Below are 22,165 nucleotides of genomic sequence, written 5' to 3' on the forward strand. Positions count from 1 at the left end.
GGCTGAGGCCAGTGGGGTGAAGTTCAACAAGACCAAATGCTGAGTCCTGCACTTGGGCCACAATAACCCCAGGCAACACTACAGGCTTGGGGGAGGGTGTCTGGAAGATTATATGGAAGAAGCTGCCCTGGGGGTGTTCATTGGTGATTGGCCAAATATGAGCCAGCAGTGTGCCCAGGAACAGGGAGGTGATTGTCCCTCTTGTATTCAGAACTGGTGAGGCTGTATCTTCAGTAGTGTGTTCAGTTTTGAGTTTCTCACTACAAGAAAAACGTCAAGGTCTTGGAGCATGTTCAGAGAAGGGCAACAAAGCTGGTGAGGGGTCTGGAGCACAAGTCTTATGAGGAGTGGCTAGGGAAACTGGAATTGCTTAGTCTGGAGAAGAGGAGGCTCAAGTGAGACCTTATTGCTCTTTCCAACTCCCTGGGAGGAGGCTGTAGTGAAGTGGAGGTAGACATCTCCTGTGACAGGACTAGATTCTCCTAATGACAGGACTAGAGGGAGTGCCCTCAAGTTGTGCCAGGGGAGGTTCAGGTTGGACATTAGGAAAAATTTCTTCTCCAAAAGCACTGTGAAGTGCTGGAATGGGCTGCTCAGGGAGGTGGTTGAGTTCCCATCTCTGGAGGTGTTCAAGATGTATTTAGATGTTGCATTAAAGGACATGTTTTAGTGGGTAAATATTGGTGGTAGATGGATAGTTGGATTGAATGATCTTGGAGGTTGATGGTCTTGGAGGATGACCTTTGTGATTCTGTATAGATTCATAACACATAAAATTCATAAAACATACCATGACTGCAAAAGATCTCCCTCAGTTCCTGAACTAGCAGAGAAAGAAGTGTTTGTGGAAAGTACATCATTTGTTCCATACATAAGCCAACTTTCATCATATTCTAGTGGGACAGATGGAGGTTCTAATAAAATCAGCCTTAGTGATAAAGAAGAGGATGACAGTACGTGTTCTGATCTCCATTTCTTTCTCTGGCTTTTTCTGGGTACTTCAGAGGTAGCTTTGCTGAGTAGCAGAAACATGGATAAAACAGTTTGGGGTTACGTCCCAGTTTGAACACATGGAATGAAAAGAAAAATAAATCCAGATATGATGTATCTGTTTAATTCAAAATAGTTGCAACATATCTTGTTCTAGTCAGCTTAGGCTGTAGGATTAAACTGAATGAAGGAACTTTTGACTGTCATTATTAGTCTTCAGCAATTAATCCTTAGTTCCTGTAGCTTGTTGTCTTTTAGTCCCAAACTGATAGCAAATAACTCTTCTCTCCTTGGCATTTTTCACTTACTCTTCTACTGTCAACCATGTTTCCAGAAAGATGATCCACAACTGCTGGAACACTGCCAGTAAAGCATTGCCCAGAGGGGATGAGAGCTGACTGCCCCCACCCTGCAGGGAGATCTGAAGAGCCACCTGAGGAACAGACTAGGTGCCCAGTCCACGTGGGGAGCAGCTGCTGGGCAAGACAGGAGCATGCTGGCAGCACCAAAGGAAGAAGGCACAGAGACAGTAGCACTCATGCCTCCCTGCTATTCAAGGGCTTGAAGAATGCCACCACTCAAACTGGTTTTACTCAGGTTCATACAAGCAAGACCCAGGCCATCTCCTTTACTATCTCAGGCACTGCAGCACTACTGATGATGCAGCTGAAAACAAAAAGCATGCTGTAAGACAATTTAAACTGCCATACAAGGTTTATGCAGGAGATGTGCTTTTCATGCTGTAGACCTAGCATTTAACAGTGATCAGATTCCAAGTGAGTGCCTGTAAAAAGTGCCTCCCATCTCCTAGGACCCATTTTGTGATGGAGCAAGCTACCTGCCTTGCACAGCACCTGTGGGTGCTCTGGTGCAGCTGCCTCAAATAGCAGCCTTGGTTTCCTGTGGTGTGGGTTGAGATGGAGGAGCAGGTTGGGCAGCAGATATTGTTCCCCTTTTGCAGGTCTAAAGGCATGGGTAAGTGGGGAATGTTCCCTTGGTAAGGGCATTTACAAGAGCTTTTTGGGGTTTGTTGTTCCTTCCTCTAGCTGAATGAGGTTGCATTCTTTTCAGTGGATTAGGATTTCACCTCTTCTGATAGGAGAAAGAGAGTATCAGGCCCCACTTACTGCCTCTGCTTGCTATGTGTGCTAGGTGTAGCAGTCTCCATCCTGGCCTGCTTTGGAGAGGATGGTTCTATGTAGTATCTGTGTTCTCTCTGTTAGAGAAGCACCTTTCTGTGCTTCTGGTACTAACCAGTACAGTGCAGTGTGGGACAAGCTGCAGAGCTTTTCTAGTTGCCTATGTAAATACATAGCATTATATTTAGATCATTCTGATGTGTTTTTTAGGTGCTGCAACAGTTATCTCTACAAATCCTTTAATGGAACAGTTGTATCTAAAATATCAACAAAGACCATGGAGTGAAACTCTGAAACTTGTCCATTTCTGCATGGTAAGAATATCAGATTATGTGAGAGAAGGATATCTTGTATTAAAGCTGCCAAGACCCAACTGAATAATTGCTTGTCTTAGAAAAACAACAACAGCATCAAAGATGTTCTGTGCCTATTAAAGCCTGGTTTCTGACTTAACAGTGACTAAAAAGCACTCATTTTAGTACTCTATTAGTTGTTTCTTGCATTATTTTAACTCTTCTGGTATTAGTACTAATAGTCTGATTCTTTGATAATGAATTTCCACTCATTATCAGTAGGGTGTTTGTAGTGTGTGAAGACAACTTTTGACTTACAGAACTGGGAGAAAATACTGTTTTTAAGAAACCATCCTGATGTGCTTAAGTTGCTATTTGGAATTCTTTCTGCTGTAATATACTTGAAATCAGTATGTGCTTTTTGCCTTTCCAGTGGATAATTATATATAGAATCATCTCTGTTAAAGGTAGCTTACTGCAAGTGCTATGAGCTTAATATAAAAACTTGCTTTCGTGCTCCTTTTTTAATTCTTAAAATGCTTTATTAATGCTTAAGTGTTCCTCTGAAAATGATGTCCTGACTTTGACAGTGTTGAAAGCGTTTCAGCATTGACTGCTCTTTGTTACCTGAAGTATGAAGGAGTATTCAGAGAAGAATATGGAGTTTACTTGCCACTGAAGTAAACTATCTTCGGCTAGATCTTATACCCTGGCTCTAATCAAGTAAACCCATAGTGCCTACTAGTCTTTCACGTTCACTCATTCCTTCTGAAACATAAGCCTATACATTTTCTTGGTTGATTGCTAGTAGTGTGGTGAAAACAGCTTGTGGTAGGAGATACAGCCTTTACTCAGCCTAAAAGCAAAAGGAAAGTGGTTTTCTGCACCAGAGACCTCCAATATGTAATTGCTGCACAATAGTCTCCACAAATCCACTCAGGACTGCCCCTTTACAGAGAGCTACAATCATAGCTTATCTCTGCGGTTGATAGAAAGAAGTTAAGTACTGTTTTGTTGGACCATGCATCAGAGTTCTGAAACTTGTAGGCAGTGATGTTCCTCTGTGGCTGTTAATTTAAGGGGTCTTTCTCTCTTTTCACAAATTTGCTAGGATAAGCCACGTCGATCTCCTGTCAGTGATGCTCCAGATGATCCATTGCTCTCATGCATGGAGAAGCTGCAGAGAACACTAAATGGTAACAAACTGCTTGTTACCTATATTTTTAACATTTTTTTCCCAGTTCAGACAATTCTATGATTCTCTCTGCTGGTGATGTTCTGCACAATGGAGCCAAACGTACAAACACAGAGGTGAATGTGTTGCAATACTTGTAACTCATCTTTGGGTTAAGCTTTCAGGCTACAGCTACTCTTGAAGTGTAAGAAGAAGCTCTACTTGGCACAACACTCGTTAATTGTAGCTGTCATTATTAACAAGAAGCCATGCAAGAGATCTTTTTTTTTATTAGCTAAATCACCCCTTTTAGAGCAGGATAATAATGTTTCTCCTTTTCAATCATTTCAACTTAATTAAATAACGTTTCCCTTATTGCAGATAAATCTTTGTTTTCTGCGATGAACAGATTGGAATCTTTATCCAAACAAAAAGGGTAAGTTTGTTCTTTAATAAAGGCAAATGAGCAAGCATGGCCCCATGTCCAGTGAGCAATACCATCTGGATGGCTTATCAGCTACATTTTTAGCATGGTGTTTTTCTGGGATGCATCACTTTGAGTGGATTTAACTGCCACTTTCAATTAGTCTGTTGTGGAGGAGGTTGAGTGAAGAGAGGGCATTCATATCCAGGTCCCAAAGCTGCAAACTGAGGTAAATGGTTTCCAGCAAACTGACATGACAATGTAAAGAACAGAGGAAGGTTATATTGCCTGGTTGGATAGTTTTTAGAAGCTGAGCCAAGGAGAAGTTATTTTTAAAGCATCCTTGTTGTCTCTTCCCACGACCAAGTAAACTACACTCATTTCCTTTCTTCAAGTGACATTCAGATACACAATTCTTCTTCCCCCCCTCTCTCCTTAGGCTTAACTCTCATGTTAGCCCCAGTGGGACTTCCTGCTACATAACCTCGAACATGTTTTATATAGAAGTGCAGCTGGAGAAGGATGGAAGGGTGATGGATGCAAAGCTCGCTCACCTTGGAGAGGCTCCTGTGGTAAAGTTAATTTTCTGGCTGTCACCTCCCTGTAGTCTCCCACCTGGCTTCCAGCTACCATGTCAGAAAGTCTTCAACTTCCTTTTGGTTTTGTCATGCTTGGCAGCCTTTGTGTGACACCAGATGCCCCATTAGGCATCTGAATCTCTCACCTAAACTTACAACTCAGCACAGATGTTAATTACTGTAGCACTAAATATTAAGGTGAAACTTGGCTGACATACCCAGTTTCCAAGAAGCTTCTAGTACCCTGCATAAATATAGGGTTATAAAACAGTCTCCTACAAAGACATAGTGCAGTATGTTTCCAGTGCTGATGTCTTTGAATGTCTTCAAGCTGTTACCAGAGATTGTTTTTCCTTCTTCCTTTTTTTAAGAATATGCATTCCTGCTAATAAAGGCAAAATACCATTCTGCAGTGCACATAACATCTTCTGCAGTTGTTTGGTGTTACAAGTGAGCATTTGGATCAAAGTTAAAACAACTGGCTGGTGCAGATTGTCTGTGGGTGGAAGCATAAACTATGTTCAATAGCCCTGTGCAAGTTAGATAGAATAACTTGAAATTCCTGGAAAAGAAGGGACTAAAATAACTCCAAATTAATGTAATGGCATGAATATTAACTGATAAGAATCATTTGATGCTGTACAATATTACTAGGGAAATGCATAGCCATAGGGAAATTTTAGCACAGTAACTGCCTATGAAAGGAAAAAACTGGCAAAGATGCTTTTTTTTTTTTTCCCCCTTCTTTTTTCTGAAACTAATATATGAACAAGTTATTTCAGCTAATTATATCCTCTTCTATAAGTTATTGTATTTATATTGTTTTATTATCATGATGTTGAGTTAATATTTTTAATACTTTATAATTTAAAAGTAATAAGGAACAATCTTATCGTTATCAGTGTGCTTGTCAAAGATGTTTCATGAATGATGTTAAGAAACATGAAACTGTTCTCTCGTGTTCCAGACTTGTGATGACTTGGTGCAGCACCTCAGGTAAAGAACTACGTGTAGAGTCTCTTGTTGAATGGAAAGGAATTCCTGAGTCTTATTTGCTTGAATGCTATGGAGAAGTCAAGGCTAGGATGGTTTTAGTTTAATAACACAAATGTTTCTATAATAAAACAATGCAAGTATCTGGAAACAATAATAGGAGTTCAGAAAACAACAGAGTGACACCTTTAATGGGATTTTAAGCGGGAAGCTGGTTTCAGTGCTTTGTTGATAGTATTGATGCTGTTATTTCCAGATTCCAATTTATAACTTTGAAGATAAAATAGAACTTTAAAAAGATGCTCCGAACTTTTTTTTTTGTTTTTTTTTTGTTTTTCCCCCCCTCAAACCATTTTACTGAAAACAGCTAAATTGCATCTGCTTCTGTGGGAGGTAGAGGGCAACATTGTACAACGATACATTGGCTCTATGTCTCTCTTCCAAATCAGGCCTGCACCTTGCACGTTCAATCAGAAGTTTCCAGACAATCTTATCAAGATTCCATACTTACTAATAATGACCATATTTAAGAAACTGCATTACTCTTTAAATATCTTGGCAGAACATTTGGAAAGAATAATAACTGATTGCATATTCCATCTCTCTTTTATGTGGGCCTGTGATGCATCATCTTTTTTTTTTTCTAATCCTCTTTCCTCATAAATGAAGTTACTTTTGTTTTTCTTATGGGTGTAAACAGCTGTCTTGGAGCTTTAACTTGCATTTTTTTTGTAGGTTTTTACTCCCAGAGGCATTAGCTGCCAGCAGTTCTGCTCTGAGCAATGGTAGATAATACTCACAATGCAAACAGTGACTATTTGGCAGCATTCTTTTTTTTCGTGAGGGTATGACATGTACTTCAAATATTACACTAGGTGCTGTAGAAGTGATATTTCAGTTGGTCCTAAGGCACAGGCTGGCACTGTGCGTGCCTGCATGCCTGCTTCCCTTTCCCCCACTTCCTAAACAGTCCAGTTGGAAAGTCATAAATGAAGTAGAGCTACTTGCTTCCGTTTCTGGAAAGGATTTGTCCCAGTGTGAAAGTCCAGCAGGTTTGACTTGGTCTGTCTATGGTCATGCACTGCAGCCCTACCTACTCGCAGAGAGCAGAGGTAAGCCTTGATCATAGCCATCAGAGTGACTGCAGCACAGGAGAGTTTAGCAGTGTGCTGTGAAGTGCAGTGTTAAAACAATCCTTGATCTTTTGATGAGAAGAACGTTACATAAGTGCACAGTGTTAGGGAAGTGTTACTAGATGACTAGCTTTATTGGAACATCAGGGAGAGTGCTTGCAGCTGATGAACTATATCTTGAGCTGTCAGATTTGTGCATCATGCACATTTATTGCTTTCAGTAATGCATATTTAAATAGTGTTAGCTATAATTACATTGCTTTTTGCAACAGGGCCAAGGATTTACATTTCCTGCTGTCTTCTAAGAAAACCCAAAAGCAGTACTGTTATGTGCCACATCTGTTAAGAAGGGAGCCTATATCATTGTTTCAAATGATGCCTTAAGTTAGATATATAAAAAACTTGCTATCCATCTCATTAAGTGGTATGGTAGTAACTGTTCTTTATTCTTAGGATGAAGAATTATGACGCGTTTGGAAAGATTCTAGAAGATCTGTCAAATCTGTATCAAATTCCAGGAAACAGGTTGCAAACAATTTTTACTTGAAAGACTCTAAATCCATGGTGTAGCTTTGGTGTACTTACAAGAACAGTAATGCATCTTCTCTCTTCCCCAGCGAAATGAAAGCTAAGGGTTACCTTGCATTGCAGTCCCTTGAAAAAGATCTTCATTCAATGTCTCTTCTACACAGGTAACTTGAAGACTACTCTTTCCTTCCTTTCCCTTTACTTCTACCTCCGCCCATGCGTTTCACTAAAAAACAAGGCAATTGATAATATAGACAGGATGTGGAAATCTTTCCCTCCATCCTTCCTTTTCTCATTTCTCCTGTTGAGGAGCTGGCTTACAGACGGATGTGAACAGATGTCCCTAGACCTGCTGGTAACCCAACAGTGATTTTTTCATTCCTATCAGAAAAGCAGAGTTGAGGGCAATGCTTCTTGATGCTACATACTTGTTAACTTCTCAGTAAATATTACTTCAGTTAAATAGAATATTTGCCCCTTTTATGAAATCAGTTAATGAACTGTAGAGCTTTAATGCGCACCTATATAATTGTATGTTCACATGCATTCAGCTGCACAACCATATCTGAGTTTTGAGATTGGCTCTATTTGATTCAGTTGATCCAGGTTATTTTGCCACACTTTGCTCAACCAGTCATGCCTGTATTTTTTGTCCCCTTCAATTCTGATAAACAACATAACAAATCTCAACCTGAAAAAGCTGAGGTACAGGGTTAAAGCTGTAAGCCTAAGTAATGCATGAGTGGAATGACTGCATTTTGGAAGCTGATGTAACAGATGAAAACATGATCAGCTTCCGAGAAAGCAGTGTCTCTGTTTGATTAAGGGTGCAAATTGTCCTTTACATTAACCTCACCAGCACTGCAACTTAGGAAACACTAATCAAGATGTTTTGAACTAGAACACAGGATGTAAACAGAGTTACTGAAGTACTTCATGGAAAAGTAGGACACCTGGTGCCAAGAACTGGAGGTGATTGTTATTAGTATTTCCTTCACTATTCAGAAATACTGTAATGAAAAAACCCACTGCACTGTTCTTGGTTTTTTTAATTTTTTTTTTATTTTTTAATTATTATTTTTTTTAATTAATTTATCTTTTCAATTAAAAAGATCTCTGTTTTAAGTGCATGTGCTTTATGGGCTTACTGGATCTGTATTCTCTGATACCGTGGAGACATATACACAAGGAGGCCAGGTGGCTTATCAGCTACTGTAGCACTGACTTTGCAGCTGCCTAAAAGCAAAGCCAGCAAAACTTTTGGGTTATGCGGGAAGCCACATTTTGGGAATAACTGTGAGATGGCAATGACAGCAGCCCAGATAATACTGATGCTGCATAAAAGGCAAATACAGGACATTTTTATGCCTCATCTATGCCAACAGTAGTGGGCTTCAGTTGTAAGCATGTTACAGTTCATAAACGTACTTCTAGTAAGTGCTAAACATTATGCTGTCGCACAGCTTGATGGATGTGAGGTTTCCTTATGCAAGTATTATGAATTCTTCTATTTCAGACTAGTTGCTAAAAGCTAGATTTTCAGCTAATGCCTTTTAAGGCACAACAAAGGTTATTATGCAAGATAAATCTTTTGAAAGATGCCTGATGACTTTGCGTACTAGGGGCTTAGCTGTTAAACACTAAGGAAATGCTGTGGTACGAACATATGCTGTAATTAGAGATACCCTCTTACGTGGTATCCTTTCTGCCCATCCTGTCCTTTTCTTTTTTTCCTCTGTGTCAAGATAACGAATTTCCTCTACTGATATGTATACTGATGGGGTTTTTGGTTGTTTTCAATTTCTCAGGAACTCCCATGAACATTGAATTTTACATTTCTCCATATCAAATTCTGGAAGCGGAGCTCAATCCTGGTAAAGCTAGAAAAACAGAGATAGTTATATAATGAGACAACATTCATTAAATAAAAGTCATTAATGAAACTCAAAAATAAGTCAGAAATGTTACTATGTCCCCACTCTATGTTGAAAGTTTCCTAGTGGAGAACCTAGGATGTTGTCTGTTTTGCTGTCGTTTCCTGTTAGGTGAAACAGAAAGATTTATGTGATGCTGCTTGGCACAGTTGCAATGTTCATCAGCAAACTGCTTTCCCATTTCTTGCCTATTGACGCAAATTGAAGCGAGAGTGGTATCAAACAGAACAACTACCAAGCCAGCAGGAAACAACAACTCATGGTGGGCTGATCTGTTCCATGGCATAGCCCAGCTACTGCTGAAACCACCAATGGGCAGCTTTGGCCATTCAGTGTGCACAGACTGCATGTCTCCCTTCTGCCCAGCTCCTGTCAGTTGAATCTCATGGTTCCTTACCAACAAGTGTTTTGTATGCACAGGATTAATCTATGCTGAAATGGGGAAAATAACATTTTCCTTTCTCCCCCAGGTTCTCTGGTTTGTGGAACAAAAGCAGTTGTGACTGTTGAAGGCACAGATATGCTCCACAAACTTCCTCTTTCTCCGCTGCTTGTAGACTCTCAAGCTGAAGAAGATGGGTGAGGTTCTGAGTGCTTCCGAATATGACAATGGATTTATAAATCACTGGCATGGACCCCAGCATAACTTGCATTTAGGCTCTGTTAATAGAATGGATACACAGCTTGCTGGGAAAGCTCTGTGCTGTTGTCCTTATCCCCTATAAGCTATAACTTGCATAACCCGTGGTTTTTACTGTTTTCCCAAATGAACTTTGAAATTATTATATTGCTATTTAACTGTCAGCTGCACAGAACTATGGGTTTAGATTTATAGCCATAGGTATAGATTTGAAGCCAGAAGAAGCCACTGGGATATTACTTAGCATCCTACAATTCAACAAGCAATACAGTTCTAGAATAAATGAAGCATGCATTAAGGTGTATTAAACTGTACATTTGTCATCCCGCTGTAGACACTGACACCATATCCCTTGTTACTTCAGTATGAGCCAGGAGGAAAAAATCTGAAGTCGGTCTCCAAAATAAGTCACTACAGACTGATTGAGAGCATATCTTCTTGTGCCCTGTTTCTCAGTTTCCCTCACAGCTCACTTTTCCTTTCTGCCTGTGTTCACATTAAACTTGTTTTAATACACAGGGGTTGCACTTAGAATGCAAAACTTTTCTTGAACAAGAAAAGTACAGGTCATAGTAAACCTCTAGATACATGATTATGGCTTTGCCCTAAAAGTCTTTGTTTTATATGCAAGATTTTTTTTTTTTTCTCTTTTCTCCAGCAACCCTACTTTTTTGCCACTGACTAATGAACTCAGTGTGGATTTGTCAGCTTATTTTTTGTTGAAGTTTCATCAGCCTATTCCTCTGTCCTTACCCAACCTTGAAGAGATACAGATGCTCACAGGCATGTTATGATTGTTTTTCAGACTAAGTAATTTGTGACCATTCATTGCTTATTTGCTTTTCATTTCCAGGTGGTAATGCAGTTAAAAATGAATTTTGGGGTAGAAAATCTGTACTATCAACCTGTACACCAATTCTTAGAAGCCAAGGCAAAGTTGCTCTTGAAGCTGTTGATTATCGTCAGCAAAAGAGGAAAAGAAGGAAGGCTAATGTTTTTTATGTCTGTGCATTTTCTTTAGTTTGTAAAAGCTAGCTTTCATGTGCAATGTAATCTAAAAGATAATTAAAAATATCATTTGGTTTCAGGAATTCAGATTACTGCCTTGAAACTAGCTCCTTTGTATAAGCTGATTATTCAGTCTACCCTTAAAGAAAAATGTAGTGAAGATTTGTCTACACACAAATCCTGTTTCTTTGTGGTGAGTATACTGCGTGTTTGACAGACTTTGCCCTTGTGCAGTGAATATACTGAAATATATTTCTCCACTAGCAAACAACACAGACTTCCCAGAATTTAAATAGTATTAAAATACTCTTTAGGAAATAGTTCAAATTACTTAAAAAAAATAACAGGTTCTTTGAAATAAGCAGACTTCTCATATGTGTTAATGAGACACTGTATTCATGCCTGTTGAAGTCATACATTAGTCTTTGTGCAATCCTAATATTTACTCTTTTAAATATTGTTTAAAACTTTATAATTAATGCTTTAAAAAGAAGGAAACTTACTGTTTGGTGTGAGGAGAGTGTCTAAGATTAGTACTTAGTAGTGATAAATATGCAGCAAAAACTCTAAGAAAAACAGGCTTCTTGATTGAATAACGCTGAACATATTGATCCCTTTTAAAGGGACTGGCGGGAAGAAAAGTGTAAAGCATTACAGCTGTTGATGTCAGTTACTATTTAGAGCCATGGCCATTTAACTGCAGATGGCTTCCTTTTCAAGAACTATCTTATTAGAAAAATATTTCATTTAGGCTGTTCTAGAATAGAAAATGGTGACTAAGATGCTTTGTCTCAAAATCTGTGTAGCTGGTAACAACATGACAAGCTTCAAAGATCTCCTTGTTCAGAAACACTATTTTTTGCAACTCCTGGCACCAAGAGAATACTTCTTTCCCTTCTATTATCAGCATCACCAAGCTCACTGCCTATGTTCTTGGACTTTGGGGCAGTGCTACAGAAGACAGTAGTAGTGAACTTACACCACATTAAAATAAAGTAGTGAAGTTCTCATCCATAAGATGTTTCCATTAGGGATACATGAAAGGTTCTAACTATTCAGCAGTTCTCTAAAATACTGATACTTGATGATTGTTTCACTTCTGAGTTTTAGGACTTCATTTAGTAATCCATTTCTAGAAATAGAGTTCTAACCCTGAACAACAACAACAAAAAAAAGTAATGGAAATCCTTCTATTCCACACATACACAGAAAAGCTCATCTATTTTCTTATCCAGCTCTTCTTAATATAGACCTTGCTAATTAACAGACCAGACCTGTGCTTAAAGTGACAGCTCCCCAGTTGGTATCCTGAAGAAGGCAATGTAATATTCCACTTCTAATTTTCTAAAACACTGCCAGCACTGCTTTGCTCCTGGGACTAAAGATTTTGGTTGTTAAACATTTCTGTAGTCAATAGGGCTGCTAAGAAGAATTGGACTTGAACTCCTCAGTAGTTGACTTGTAGCTTTGGATGTATTACTCTAATACGCTCTTGCAAAAGGATCTCATTTAGCTTACATCTATAAATTATACTTCTATTGAAATGTAGAGATGCATGATAAACTTGCTAGAAGTGTACCTTCCAAAAGTACCTTTGCTGTCAGATCATACAATTGCTTGACAATGTTGGGCCTTAATTTCTTTGTTTTCTTATTTTCAGTGTTTCAAATGTCACCCATATTTGTTGTTCAGTCTCTTCCAGATTGCCCAAAGCACTGTTATTTCATAAACAAGGGCTCCGAAAAATCAAATTTAGCAGGAGCCTTGGTGAGTAAAATCCCATTTACCCATCCAAAGTGTGTGCCTGCTGTAATAGAGATTCTTCGACATCAGATGGCATATAACAGTCTTATTAGCAGCTGTGTTTCTGACAAGTATACAAATGAAGGTAAGTTGTGTGGTTAGAAGTAATGACAGAATATAAAAGAAACTAGCTTCTCAACTGGTTGTCAACAGATTTTCTACTCCCTTGCCAAAGCTGTCATTACTTGCAGAGGATTTTAAATGATTGAAATTCCTTAATTCTAGTAATGTACTCTGGATGTTAAAAATAAATAAATATACTTTTTTTTTTTTTTTTAAATCACCTAGAAAAATAAAGTAAGTTGCTAATGTAATGAGTAATTCAATTCTATTGCACCAGTATATGTAAAATTCTGACATGTAATTCTGCCAGGAGTCCATGCTTAATGAGGAAATACCACTAATTAGGAATTCTATTTTTAGATGATTCAGAACTGCTTTACTTTGAAGTGATACCACACAAGAACACCAGCTTTTCTGTCTTCTTTATTCATCCTATGAGTGAAAATTTAGCTTGTGGTATGTGTGGAATAATTTGTATTATCCTTTTTACTTGGCTGACAAGGAGCAAAACTCCTGCACTGTGTTTCTCACTTACAAATTCTGTGGGCTGCCCTTGATGGTGCGCATCTCATTGCAAAATACAAAGTAGCATTTGTTTGTAGTTGTATTAAGTGTTCAGCATTCAGGATAAAACAGAAAGTAAATTCAAGCGTTCAAGTCCTTATTCTGTCTTGACCTGCAGTTAATAAATAAGTTTTAACATTTGTTACTGATTTATTAGTGCTATATTAGGAAAAAACAAGTCTCAAGCAAGAGCATTGCTGCAAACCCCCTACCCTCTGGTTTCAGTATTAACTCTCTTGATGTATCCAAATCAGAATAAGATCATTTTTAGTAAAAAAAAAAAAAAAAAAGAAAGAAAAAAGAAAAAAAAGTTAGCTTGAAATACTTATATTCTGTTCTTGCTTAGTGACTATTGATGTTGTAACCTCCAGAGAAGTCCAGTGTAACCTTCATTTACATACTCAAGATCCAACTCTAAATTCTAGTGATGGTTTTATATCAAGATCTGTGAAGCGGTAAGTAGTTTTATTTCTCAATAGTTAGAGTGAATATAGTTAGAGTGACTATTATATGTCCGTTTTATGGATGTATAACCAAGTCCATGTAAATATCAGGCACATTAACAATATCATAGATTCAGCTGATCAGAAAAATTCTCTATTGAGATGACAAATTCTCTATTGAGAAAAATTCTCTATTGAGAATGAGTTTTAAGAGTGAGAATTGAGTTACTTTAGGGTTTGTTTTGTTTTTTGGTTTTTTTTTTTGAGTATTTCTTGCACAAATATTAAAAAAATAAATAATGATGAAAAGTGTTTCTTCCTTGTAAAAACTTTGTGCATAATCTAATGGACAGAATAGCATGGAAAAGACTTTTCCCACATCTACCTAATATCAAACAGTGCTTCTTTCAAAAGATAAGTCTACAACACTGTCTCTCTCTAGCTTGTTTCCTGTAGCTAAAATTCCAAGAAAGGCCAGCTGATGTGGCGTATGAATGTATGCAACACAAAGAATTAAGAGCATTAATTCATTTTGCATAGATTAGCACACAACTAGTTAACATTAAATAACAGCAAGATCAGTGCAGCCTAGATTCTTTCACAAAGCATAAAGTTCAGGTGTCAGCCATAGTTTATAAAAGAAGTACTAATTTGAAGAATGGGTTAAGTCTGTAGTAGTGATTAATGTTTCATTTCCTCCTTTAGCTGCATGTCAGTTCCAGTTGTCATGAGAGCTATCTACAGGAAGGCTACCAAATTGGAAGCTGATAGTGGAACACAAGGCACAGAAGTAGACACAAAACAAAAATCTGAACTGCCATGTGAGCAAATTATTGATTCTAATAGACTTGAAGAAAGTCTTTCTGCAGATGGACAACAAGATCTGCTTAAGACAAATAAGGAAAGTGTTCCAGACTGCCCAGAACGAAGACTCTCCACAGCCAAGCTGGAAACTTTAGGTGATGAGATGGAAAAAAGTAACGCTATCGTCAACACAGAAACCTTGTCCAGAGTGGAAGAAATGAATTCCACTGCTAGTACAGAAGCTGTAATGAAAGATAAGTGAAACACATCATGTAATCTATTGTTTAATAATTGAGCAAGAAAGGAATATGTTCCCAAGCATAGCTTGCTTTTGCAGTAGTAGTTGGAGAGAACTTGGTAAGCTCGCTATTTACTTAATTTCTGAATGGAGTTTCCTGTTCACATCAAAATAACTCTTCAACTTACACTTTCTTTCTGGTAACCACTGTTTTTGTTTCATTGTATTCTACTAAGGATAGGAAAAAAATAAGTTTGATTTATGTGATGCAGGTTATAACATAACACATGCACTATAAACAGAAAATAAAAAGTACCAATGTCAGTGTTATGTTAAATAAACTGAGAAAAAGCTGATTGAACAATTCTGACATATATAATACGTGCAAATAGCCTTATTCAATTCCACTATTTCAGTCACAAGTTCAGTATGAGATTATTAATTACACAGTTCAATTTTTTTTTTCCTCTAATGTAGAAAGTGGTAAAGAATAGCAACCAAACTTAATGTATAACAACTCCATGGCAGGATAATAGTTTTTATTTTAAAATTTACATTATTTTTTCCAGAGAATCAGTTTTTAATTCTTGCTTCTTGGTTTTGGCTTTGAAGTATAAAAATACTCTGTGACGTTTTTCTGTTTAGTTCTAGTTAAGGTTTGAACAACTGACTTCTCTCTGTCTAGACTTACTTTGTGTGAGACATGGAAGAATTGTAAAAGTGAAATAAAGTACAAGAACTCTTGACTTAGTGATTGATTACTATAAAACAGAGATAGGAAATCTTTTCTTTTTGAATATCTAACCAGAGGAATTTGCACCTACAGTTTAGGCATGTGTATGGGAACCATTAAGTCATGGTGAAGGGGTATAGCGCAGGTAGAAGCAATTTGCCTGGTTGACTGGAAGAGGTCAATCCCTGGATCCACCCCTACGTAACTTGCAGCCCAAAGGGAAGCATCGCTACCTGGACATCACTATTTGGGATGCTTGGTGAGCCCTGATCCTCAGAAAAGGGTAAAGGATTTCTTCTTTTCTACTTCTACCTTTCTTGGGTGATCCAAAACTGGTTTAAAGAATAGGAGGCAGCAGATATAGTTGCTTACAACAAAGGAAAATGAATTAAATACAGGATGTTGGAACAGAAATATGAAGTTGTTTGACACGTGTTTGACTATCCATGTTTTCAAGAGACAGTGAATAAACCTGGCTTCCTTCTAGAGTTTGAGAAATACACTATAAACAAGAGTGTTCAAGATTAAGAATCTAACAAATAAGTACAAAAATAACATAAAGGCACTAATTAAACTAGAAATGTGTGATGTGGGTAAGAGTAGACAGTTTTCTGTAAGAACAGCACAGCAATGCAAGTTTGGCATTTGTTTGGCATAGTGGTGTGCTTCCAGCAAAAGTGAAATACATAGAATTGTATGAAGAGGGGGAAAGAAACAATAACTGTGAATGTGCACTACACAGTGATTATACAAGGTAAGAGAAGCAATCTGACAAAAGATGAACTAGGGAAACTTCTGGCACTCTGAAAATCAGTAGAGCCTGTTCTGTTTTGTATGGTTAGCATGTAATCAACAGCAGACCACTTTGTAAGACTAGCTTTGTCCACAGCAATGGAGTGTTATCTGTGTTGGTTTGTTTGTTTGTTTTATACAGTAGAAAATGTTGCTTGAGGGACCTGCTCTATTTCCAAAAAGATACCAACAGATAAAATGAGGTGAAAGGACAGATTCTGACATAGAGAGACATGATAGCGAATCATTGCAGAGTGTTAAACATCATCTCCCTTTTCTGTAGAAGATATGCTTCCAATTGAAACCAGGGTTTATCTGGCTGGGAAACAAAGCAAGGTCAGACTTAACAACCTCTGCTGGGAAGTATCAGATCAGACTTCCCTACAGTGAAGTGTTTCATCAGCCTGGACCCAAAAAGTGAGAATCCAATCCAGCTGAGCTAACTTGAAATAGCATGAGACGGACGAACTAATGTTCCAGTTGCTGGATGTGATGGAGTACGTCCAGTGATAAGCCCAGTTGTTCTACCAGCCAAACAGTTTGCTTTTTAACCCAAGCAAGAGTTGACTTCTCAGAATCTGCAAGGACTTTCTCCCTGTTGCAGTCAGACCACAAGGAACCATCCTCACCATTATTTCTGTAACAGTTTTCACCAGAGCTGCCAACATGTTCATATTTTTCAGCATTAGCTTTACTGCACTCTGGCCCAGCTGAAGCAATATGACTAAGGTCCATGTCCTCAACAGAATCTAAAATGTCTCCAACATTTGGCTGTAGGTGAATAGAATTCAGATGCTTAAGTAGGTCTTCTTCATGCTTTCCAATGACCTCTAGAAGGTTATTTATCTCTTTTAAAGCAGAATCATGTCCATTAAGATGACACCAGGATAAGAGGGCACTGAAAAGTGAAAAAGAAAATAAAGTCAATACATGTCACACAAACTTATAGCTGTTGAAAGGATAGACCAATGTGACAAGAAATCTGCGCTATACGAAAAGTTATGAACACCCTATTTCCATTTATTTCCATTTCCTGGGAAAACTGCGTAGATGAAATGAATTTCCTCAAGGGGAAGCATTCATCTGCCTGAGGGTAGGAAGGTACTACAGAAGGATCTGGACAGGTTGAATCAATGGGCTGAGGCCAATAGTAAGACCAAGTGCCAGATCATACACTTCGGTCACAAAACCCCATGCAGTGTTACAGGCTTGGAGCAGAGTGGCTGGAAGGCTGGAAGGAAGCACAGGAAAAGGATCTGGGGTTGTTGTTTGATGCTCAGCTGAACATGGGTGATGTGGCAAGGCAGCCAAGAAGTCCAACAGCATCCTGGCCTGTATCAGAAATAGCTCTGGTGAGGCTGTACCTCAAATACTGTGCTTAGTTTTGGGCTCCTCACTACAAGGAAGACACTGAGGCCCTGGAGCATGTTCAGAGACTGGCAATGAAGCTGGTGAAGAGTCTGGAGCATGAGCCTTATGAAAAGCAGCTGAAGGAACTGGGATTGTCTAGTCTGGAGAAGAGGTGACTCAGAGGAAAGCTGATTGCTCTTGACAGCTACTTGAAAGGAGGTTTTTGCCAAGTCAGCAGTTGGCCTTTTCTCCCTGTGATAGGACAAGAGGGAATGAACTTGCATTGTGCAAGGGGAAATTCAGGTTGGGAATATTTCATTTCTTAAACAGTGGACAAGCACTGGTATCAGCTGCCCAGGGAGGTGGAGGTACCACTGTCCCTAGAGAGGTTTATGAAATGTATAGATGTGGTACCTGGCTTAAAGGGCAATGCTGCAGTAGGTGAATGGCTGGACTCGATGATCCTAGAGATATTTTTCAACCTTAATGATCCTATGAGCATTATGTTCTTAGATGTAGACTTAGTTCTTAAAATACAACTGAAAGAGCATTTTTAAGAACACTCTACACTCATATATGTAATTCATAGAATCACTTGATTTGGAAAAGAGCTTTAGAAGTCATTTAAGCACCCCCTGCTTGATGATCAAGTGGCTCAGAGCCTCATCCAGCCTGACCTTTTATGTTTTCAAGGACAGGTCATCCACATCTCTGAGCAACCTGTTTCAACACATATTCTAAAAACCTTTTTTCTTGTATCCAGTCTAAATATCCTCCCTTTTAGTTCAAAACCATTTCCCCTTGTCCTATCACAACAGACCCTGCTAAAGAGTTTGTTCTTTCTTATAGCCCCCCTTTAGATACTGAAAGGCTGCTATAAAGTTTCTCTGGAGCCTTCTCCAACCATCCAAACTATTTCAGCCTGTCTTCCATCGAGAGGCATTTCATCCCTTGATCAGTTTTGTATCCCTCCTCTGGATGTGTTCCAACAGGTTTGTGTGTCTCATTTACTCAAGGCTCCACATCTGGACACAGTACTTCAGGTAAGGTCTCACCACAGTAGAAGGGCAGGACCAACTCCCGCAATCTGTTGGTGATACAGTTGCCTTTCTGGGCTGCAAGGACACACTGCTGGCTCACGTACAGCTTGACATCCACCACTACTCCCCCCCACCAACCTTTCATCCCCCAGCAGTATTGATAGTGGAAGTTGTAATGACCCAGGTGCAAGACTTGGCTCTATCGAACCTTATGATGTTCACCTGGACTCACTGCTCAAGACTGTCTAGGACTGACAAGCCAGTAGTTCCCTGGGTCATTTCTACCCTTCCTAAACAACAGGCATGACGTTGCCTTTATTCCAGTCACCAGGGACTTCACCTGACTGACATGACTTTTCAAATATCACTGAGAGTGGCTTGGCAACTACATCAGCCTATTCACTCAGATCTCTGGGATGCATCTCAATGGGACCCATGCACATCTGGATGTTCAAGTTCCTCAAGTGGATGCAAACTTGATGTTCACTAACAGTGTGAGGGAGACTGTTCCTCCAGTCCCCACCATCCAATCCATCCACTCAATGGATGTATGAAGAGCAGCTGACAGTAAAGACTGAGGCAAGGAAGAACCTCAACCTTCTCCTTATCTGTTATTACCTGCCTGCCTGCATTGCTCATTGGGAGTATAAGCCTTCCTGCACTTGTATTCCCTGTATTCAAAACCTGAGCTAAGACTTCTCATGCTGCTTGCTTCGGATAGACTTATAAAGCACTTTTAAAATTAAAAAATGAACAACAACAAAAACCCAAGCACAACCACATATGCACGTGCATCTTCCACACATACCTTTCACGCGGACAGACTCTTAAGAGGTTTGTAACTTACTTCAGGGTCCCTTTGAATTGACCACACGTAACCATCAGCTCAGCACCTTGTCTATAACCTTGATTGAAGCCTTCCTGAATTGCAAGCTCTTTCCCAGCCTCAACACCATCTCTATAGCCCTCCTATAACAGAAGTGGTAAAACACACTTTTCACAGCCTGCAGAATTGGACCTACAAACACTTCTACAACAATAAAAAACCTTAAGCACTTAGTCTCTTAAATCCAAGTTTTTTTTTTTTTTTTTTTTTTTAATTTGAACACTGCACTCAACTACACCACTGCTAAAGCAAAACACATTTTTTACAGTGCATTATAATTTACTGTTAATGCTGCTGATCTGTTAACATGCAGTTCATTTCTAAACAAACCTCCAGCTAAGTCAGAAAATAAAGACTTGTCTACAGGAAAGCACTTTTACTTTTGTGCTGACCAACTCCCTTAACAAAGTTTCCTTGGAGAATTGAAATTTATTTCTTTCTCCTCTAATCACATTACCATACATTTATGTTCTTCACCCACAAGATAAGCCCTAGTGGGCCCAGTTTGAATGAAAACATCTGTCAGAGAAACCCAAGTTTATGTATTTGTTTTGTTCTCTGCTTTCATAAAATGTATTTTTCACTAAGATAATAAATAAGCCAAAAAACTACTCAGACCTGAAGTAGTTCACACCAAATATTAAAAAAACAAACAAACAAACCCAACAAAAAAACACCAACAAATATCCTCTATTCTTTGTTAGCATCAATTAACCTACAAGTATGAAGCAAGTAGGTTACATGAGAATTTAGCACTGCCATTCAGAAATGCACATAGTTGTGTAGAGGGAGTCAACATCTTTTTTGGTAAAACATTACTTTGTCCTGACAGGCTACTGAAGATAGTAACTTCCTCTTAAATTTTTTTTAACACTCAGAAGAAACCAAGCCACAATAACTTTCATACAGCCATTCTTAGTTTTCTCATTTAAATCAGCCATATTTTTAGCAAGATATGTTACTGGTAAACCTAAAATATTTTAAAAGACTATAAAAATCATGCTTAGAGAAATACCTTCAATCTTTTTTTCATGGTGTTATTCCATTCTTTCTGTACTGGATACATCTCATCTGCATCTTCATCAAATATGTCCTCATTGGATCGACTAGCTACAACTTGTACCCAGGACATAGCAGCAGTGATGACACTTAACTTTTGTTTATGGCCTAAAGCAAATACTGAGAAACTCTCAGAAGTCTCCCAGCTAAGTGTCAGATTAGAAATAAAAGTAAAAAACATGAGTTCTGAAGAGAAGCCGTATCAGGGGATGATTATTCAACCTGTACATTCATTTCCATGTGAAAACTGGATGCTATTCCTCACTGGAGCTCATCTGTCAAAGGAGACAGAAATTATTACCAGTAAAGCACCTTGTGTGATTTACAAGGACAACTTAAGACTAATTTCTTCCCTTCTTTGCTTCTTATGTCAGCAACAAACAGAAGTGCACCAAATTAGCATTTCTATATGTTGCTAGTAACTTGAACAGCAGACAGAAACACTTATCCAGAGCTATAAAATTTTGATAGCAGCCAACAAATAGTCCCATGCAGCTTCTAAGCAGTGCATTAAATTATATGCATATCTAATTGCCTGCAATATTGTGATCTTGACAACTGATGATGAGTTGCACCTTTGATCTTCAGTTTCCTAACTCTGCCAGATGCTTAATGCTTGTAAATCCTGAATAAAAATATTACTTTTTTTTTTTTTTTTTTTAATAATTAGTTAGCAAGTTCTGATGTAAAGAGATGAATAAATAATGTGATTACTTCATCTTAGGAACTGATAAGACCTTAAGAGGCCATTCACAGTTAACTGGAGCAAATTCTTACAACCCACAGAATGGTGGATACAAGGAAGTGTGGTGAAATCACGCTTCTGGGTTCATCATATCCAATTTTTATCTTAAGCAAATCTTCCAGAATTTCCAGTACCATTACACAGAGTCTTTTGGAAAGCATTAAAGCAGTTAAACAACTGGTCCAAGAACTGCAGTTCTTCTTATACACAAAGTTCACTAATGTGAACTGACTGCTTAATCAGCTTATCCCTCCCAATGTCCAATCAAAAAGTGGTGAAAACATCCAAGTAAATACAACTTTACAACAGTACCTCAGGCTTGAGAGATTATTTTTCAAGATATTCAGCAAGACAGCACTTGCTACCAGATGTTATATTTCCTTAAACCATCTCTATTAAGTGACAGCTTATTAGCTCCAAAGTGAGTTTCACAAATAGCCCCTACACAAAGAGCAGAGAAGGGAGAACAAAATGCAGCAATTAATGGTGTAAGGTAGCAGGTGCGGGAAGGAAGAAACTGTTCGGTATGTCATAAGAAAAGTGAGCTGGATAGATGAGAGAGCTGTACACCTGGTTCTCTATGATAAGATTTCAGAGTGATACTGACTGCAGAAGATACCAACAGCATTTAAGGCCCGCAATCCCCCAATGCCAGCACGTCCCGGCACACCTGGAGACCAGCAGGAGGAACCTGAGGGCCCTACGGGAGGAGGCACAGCCTGGCCCGGGGGACTCCAGGCAGAGGCCCCTCGGCCAGGCCACAACCCGCCATTTCACAGCCCGGGCTGGCGCCGCAGCTCCCCACAAACTG

The 22,165-nt window shown here is 38.8% G+C and overlaps 2 protein-coding genes across 5 annotated transcripts in view; one reads left to right on the plus strand and one right to left on the minus strand.

The window, feature by feature from the left end:
• Positions 1 to 22,165, minus strand: part of YAE1 (YAE1 maturation factor of ABCE1) — a 28,980-nt gene that overhangs the window by 6,619 nt on the left and 196 nt on the right. For 2 of the 4 annotated variants that reach the window (XM_015854989.2, XM_015854988.2), the window contains exons 2-4: positions 20,566 to 20,884; positions 19,512 to 19,633; positions 15,259 to 17,172 (exon numbers count right to left, since the gene is read on the minus strand). In XM_015854989.2, the coding sequence (XP_015710475.1) occupies positions 16,743 to 17,172; positions 19,512 to 19,633; positions 20,566 to 20,790 (777 nt within the window). In that variant the 5' untranslated portion in view covers positions 20,791 to 20,884 and the 3' untranslated portion in view covers positions 15,259 to 16,742. Of the gene's footprint in view, positions 1 to 15,258; positions 17,173 to 19,511; positions 19,634 to 20,565; positions 20,885 to 22,024; positions 22,136 to 22,165 lie in introns of those variants that run through there. The other 2 variants (XM_015854990.2, XM_032442547.1) reach the window with 2 other exon arrangements.
• LOC107309830 (mediator of RNA polymerase II transcription subunit 1-like) lies at positions 1,801 to 15,495 on the plus strand. The gene is made up of 17 exons (XM_015854924.2): positions 1,801 to 1,965; positions 2,340 to 2,443; positions 3,534 to 3,618; positions 3,978 to 4,032; positions 4,460 to 4,592; positions 5,566 to 5,594; positions 7,178 to 7,249; positions 7,342 to 7,416; positions 8,154 to 8,224; positions 9,061 to 9,126; positions 9,657 to 9,765; positions 10,485 to 10,609; positions 10,915 to 11,027; positions 12,527 to 12,722; positions 13,061 to 13,156; positions 13,611 to 13,719; positions 14,413 to 15,495. The coding sequence occupies exons 1-17, from the start codon at positions 1,908 to 1,910 to the stop codon at positions 14,771 to 14,773; spliced, it is 1,857 nt and encodes a 618-aa protein (XP_015710410.1). The 5' UTR covers positions 1,801 to 1,907; the 3' UTR covers positions 14,774 to 15,495.

Source organism: Coturnix japonica, chromosome 2, assembly GCF_001577835.2.
Source record: "Coturnix japonica isolate 7356 chromosome 2, Coturnix japonica 2.1, whole genome shotgun sequence".
Taxonomy (NCBI): Eukaryota; Metazoa; Chordata; class Aves; order Galliformes; family Phasianidae; genus Coturnix; species Coturnix japonica.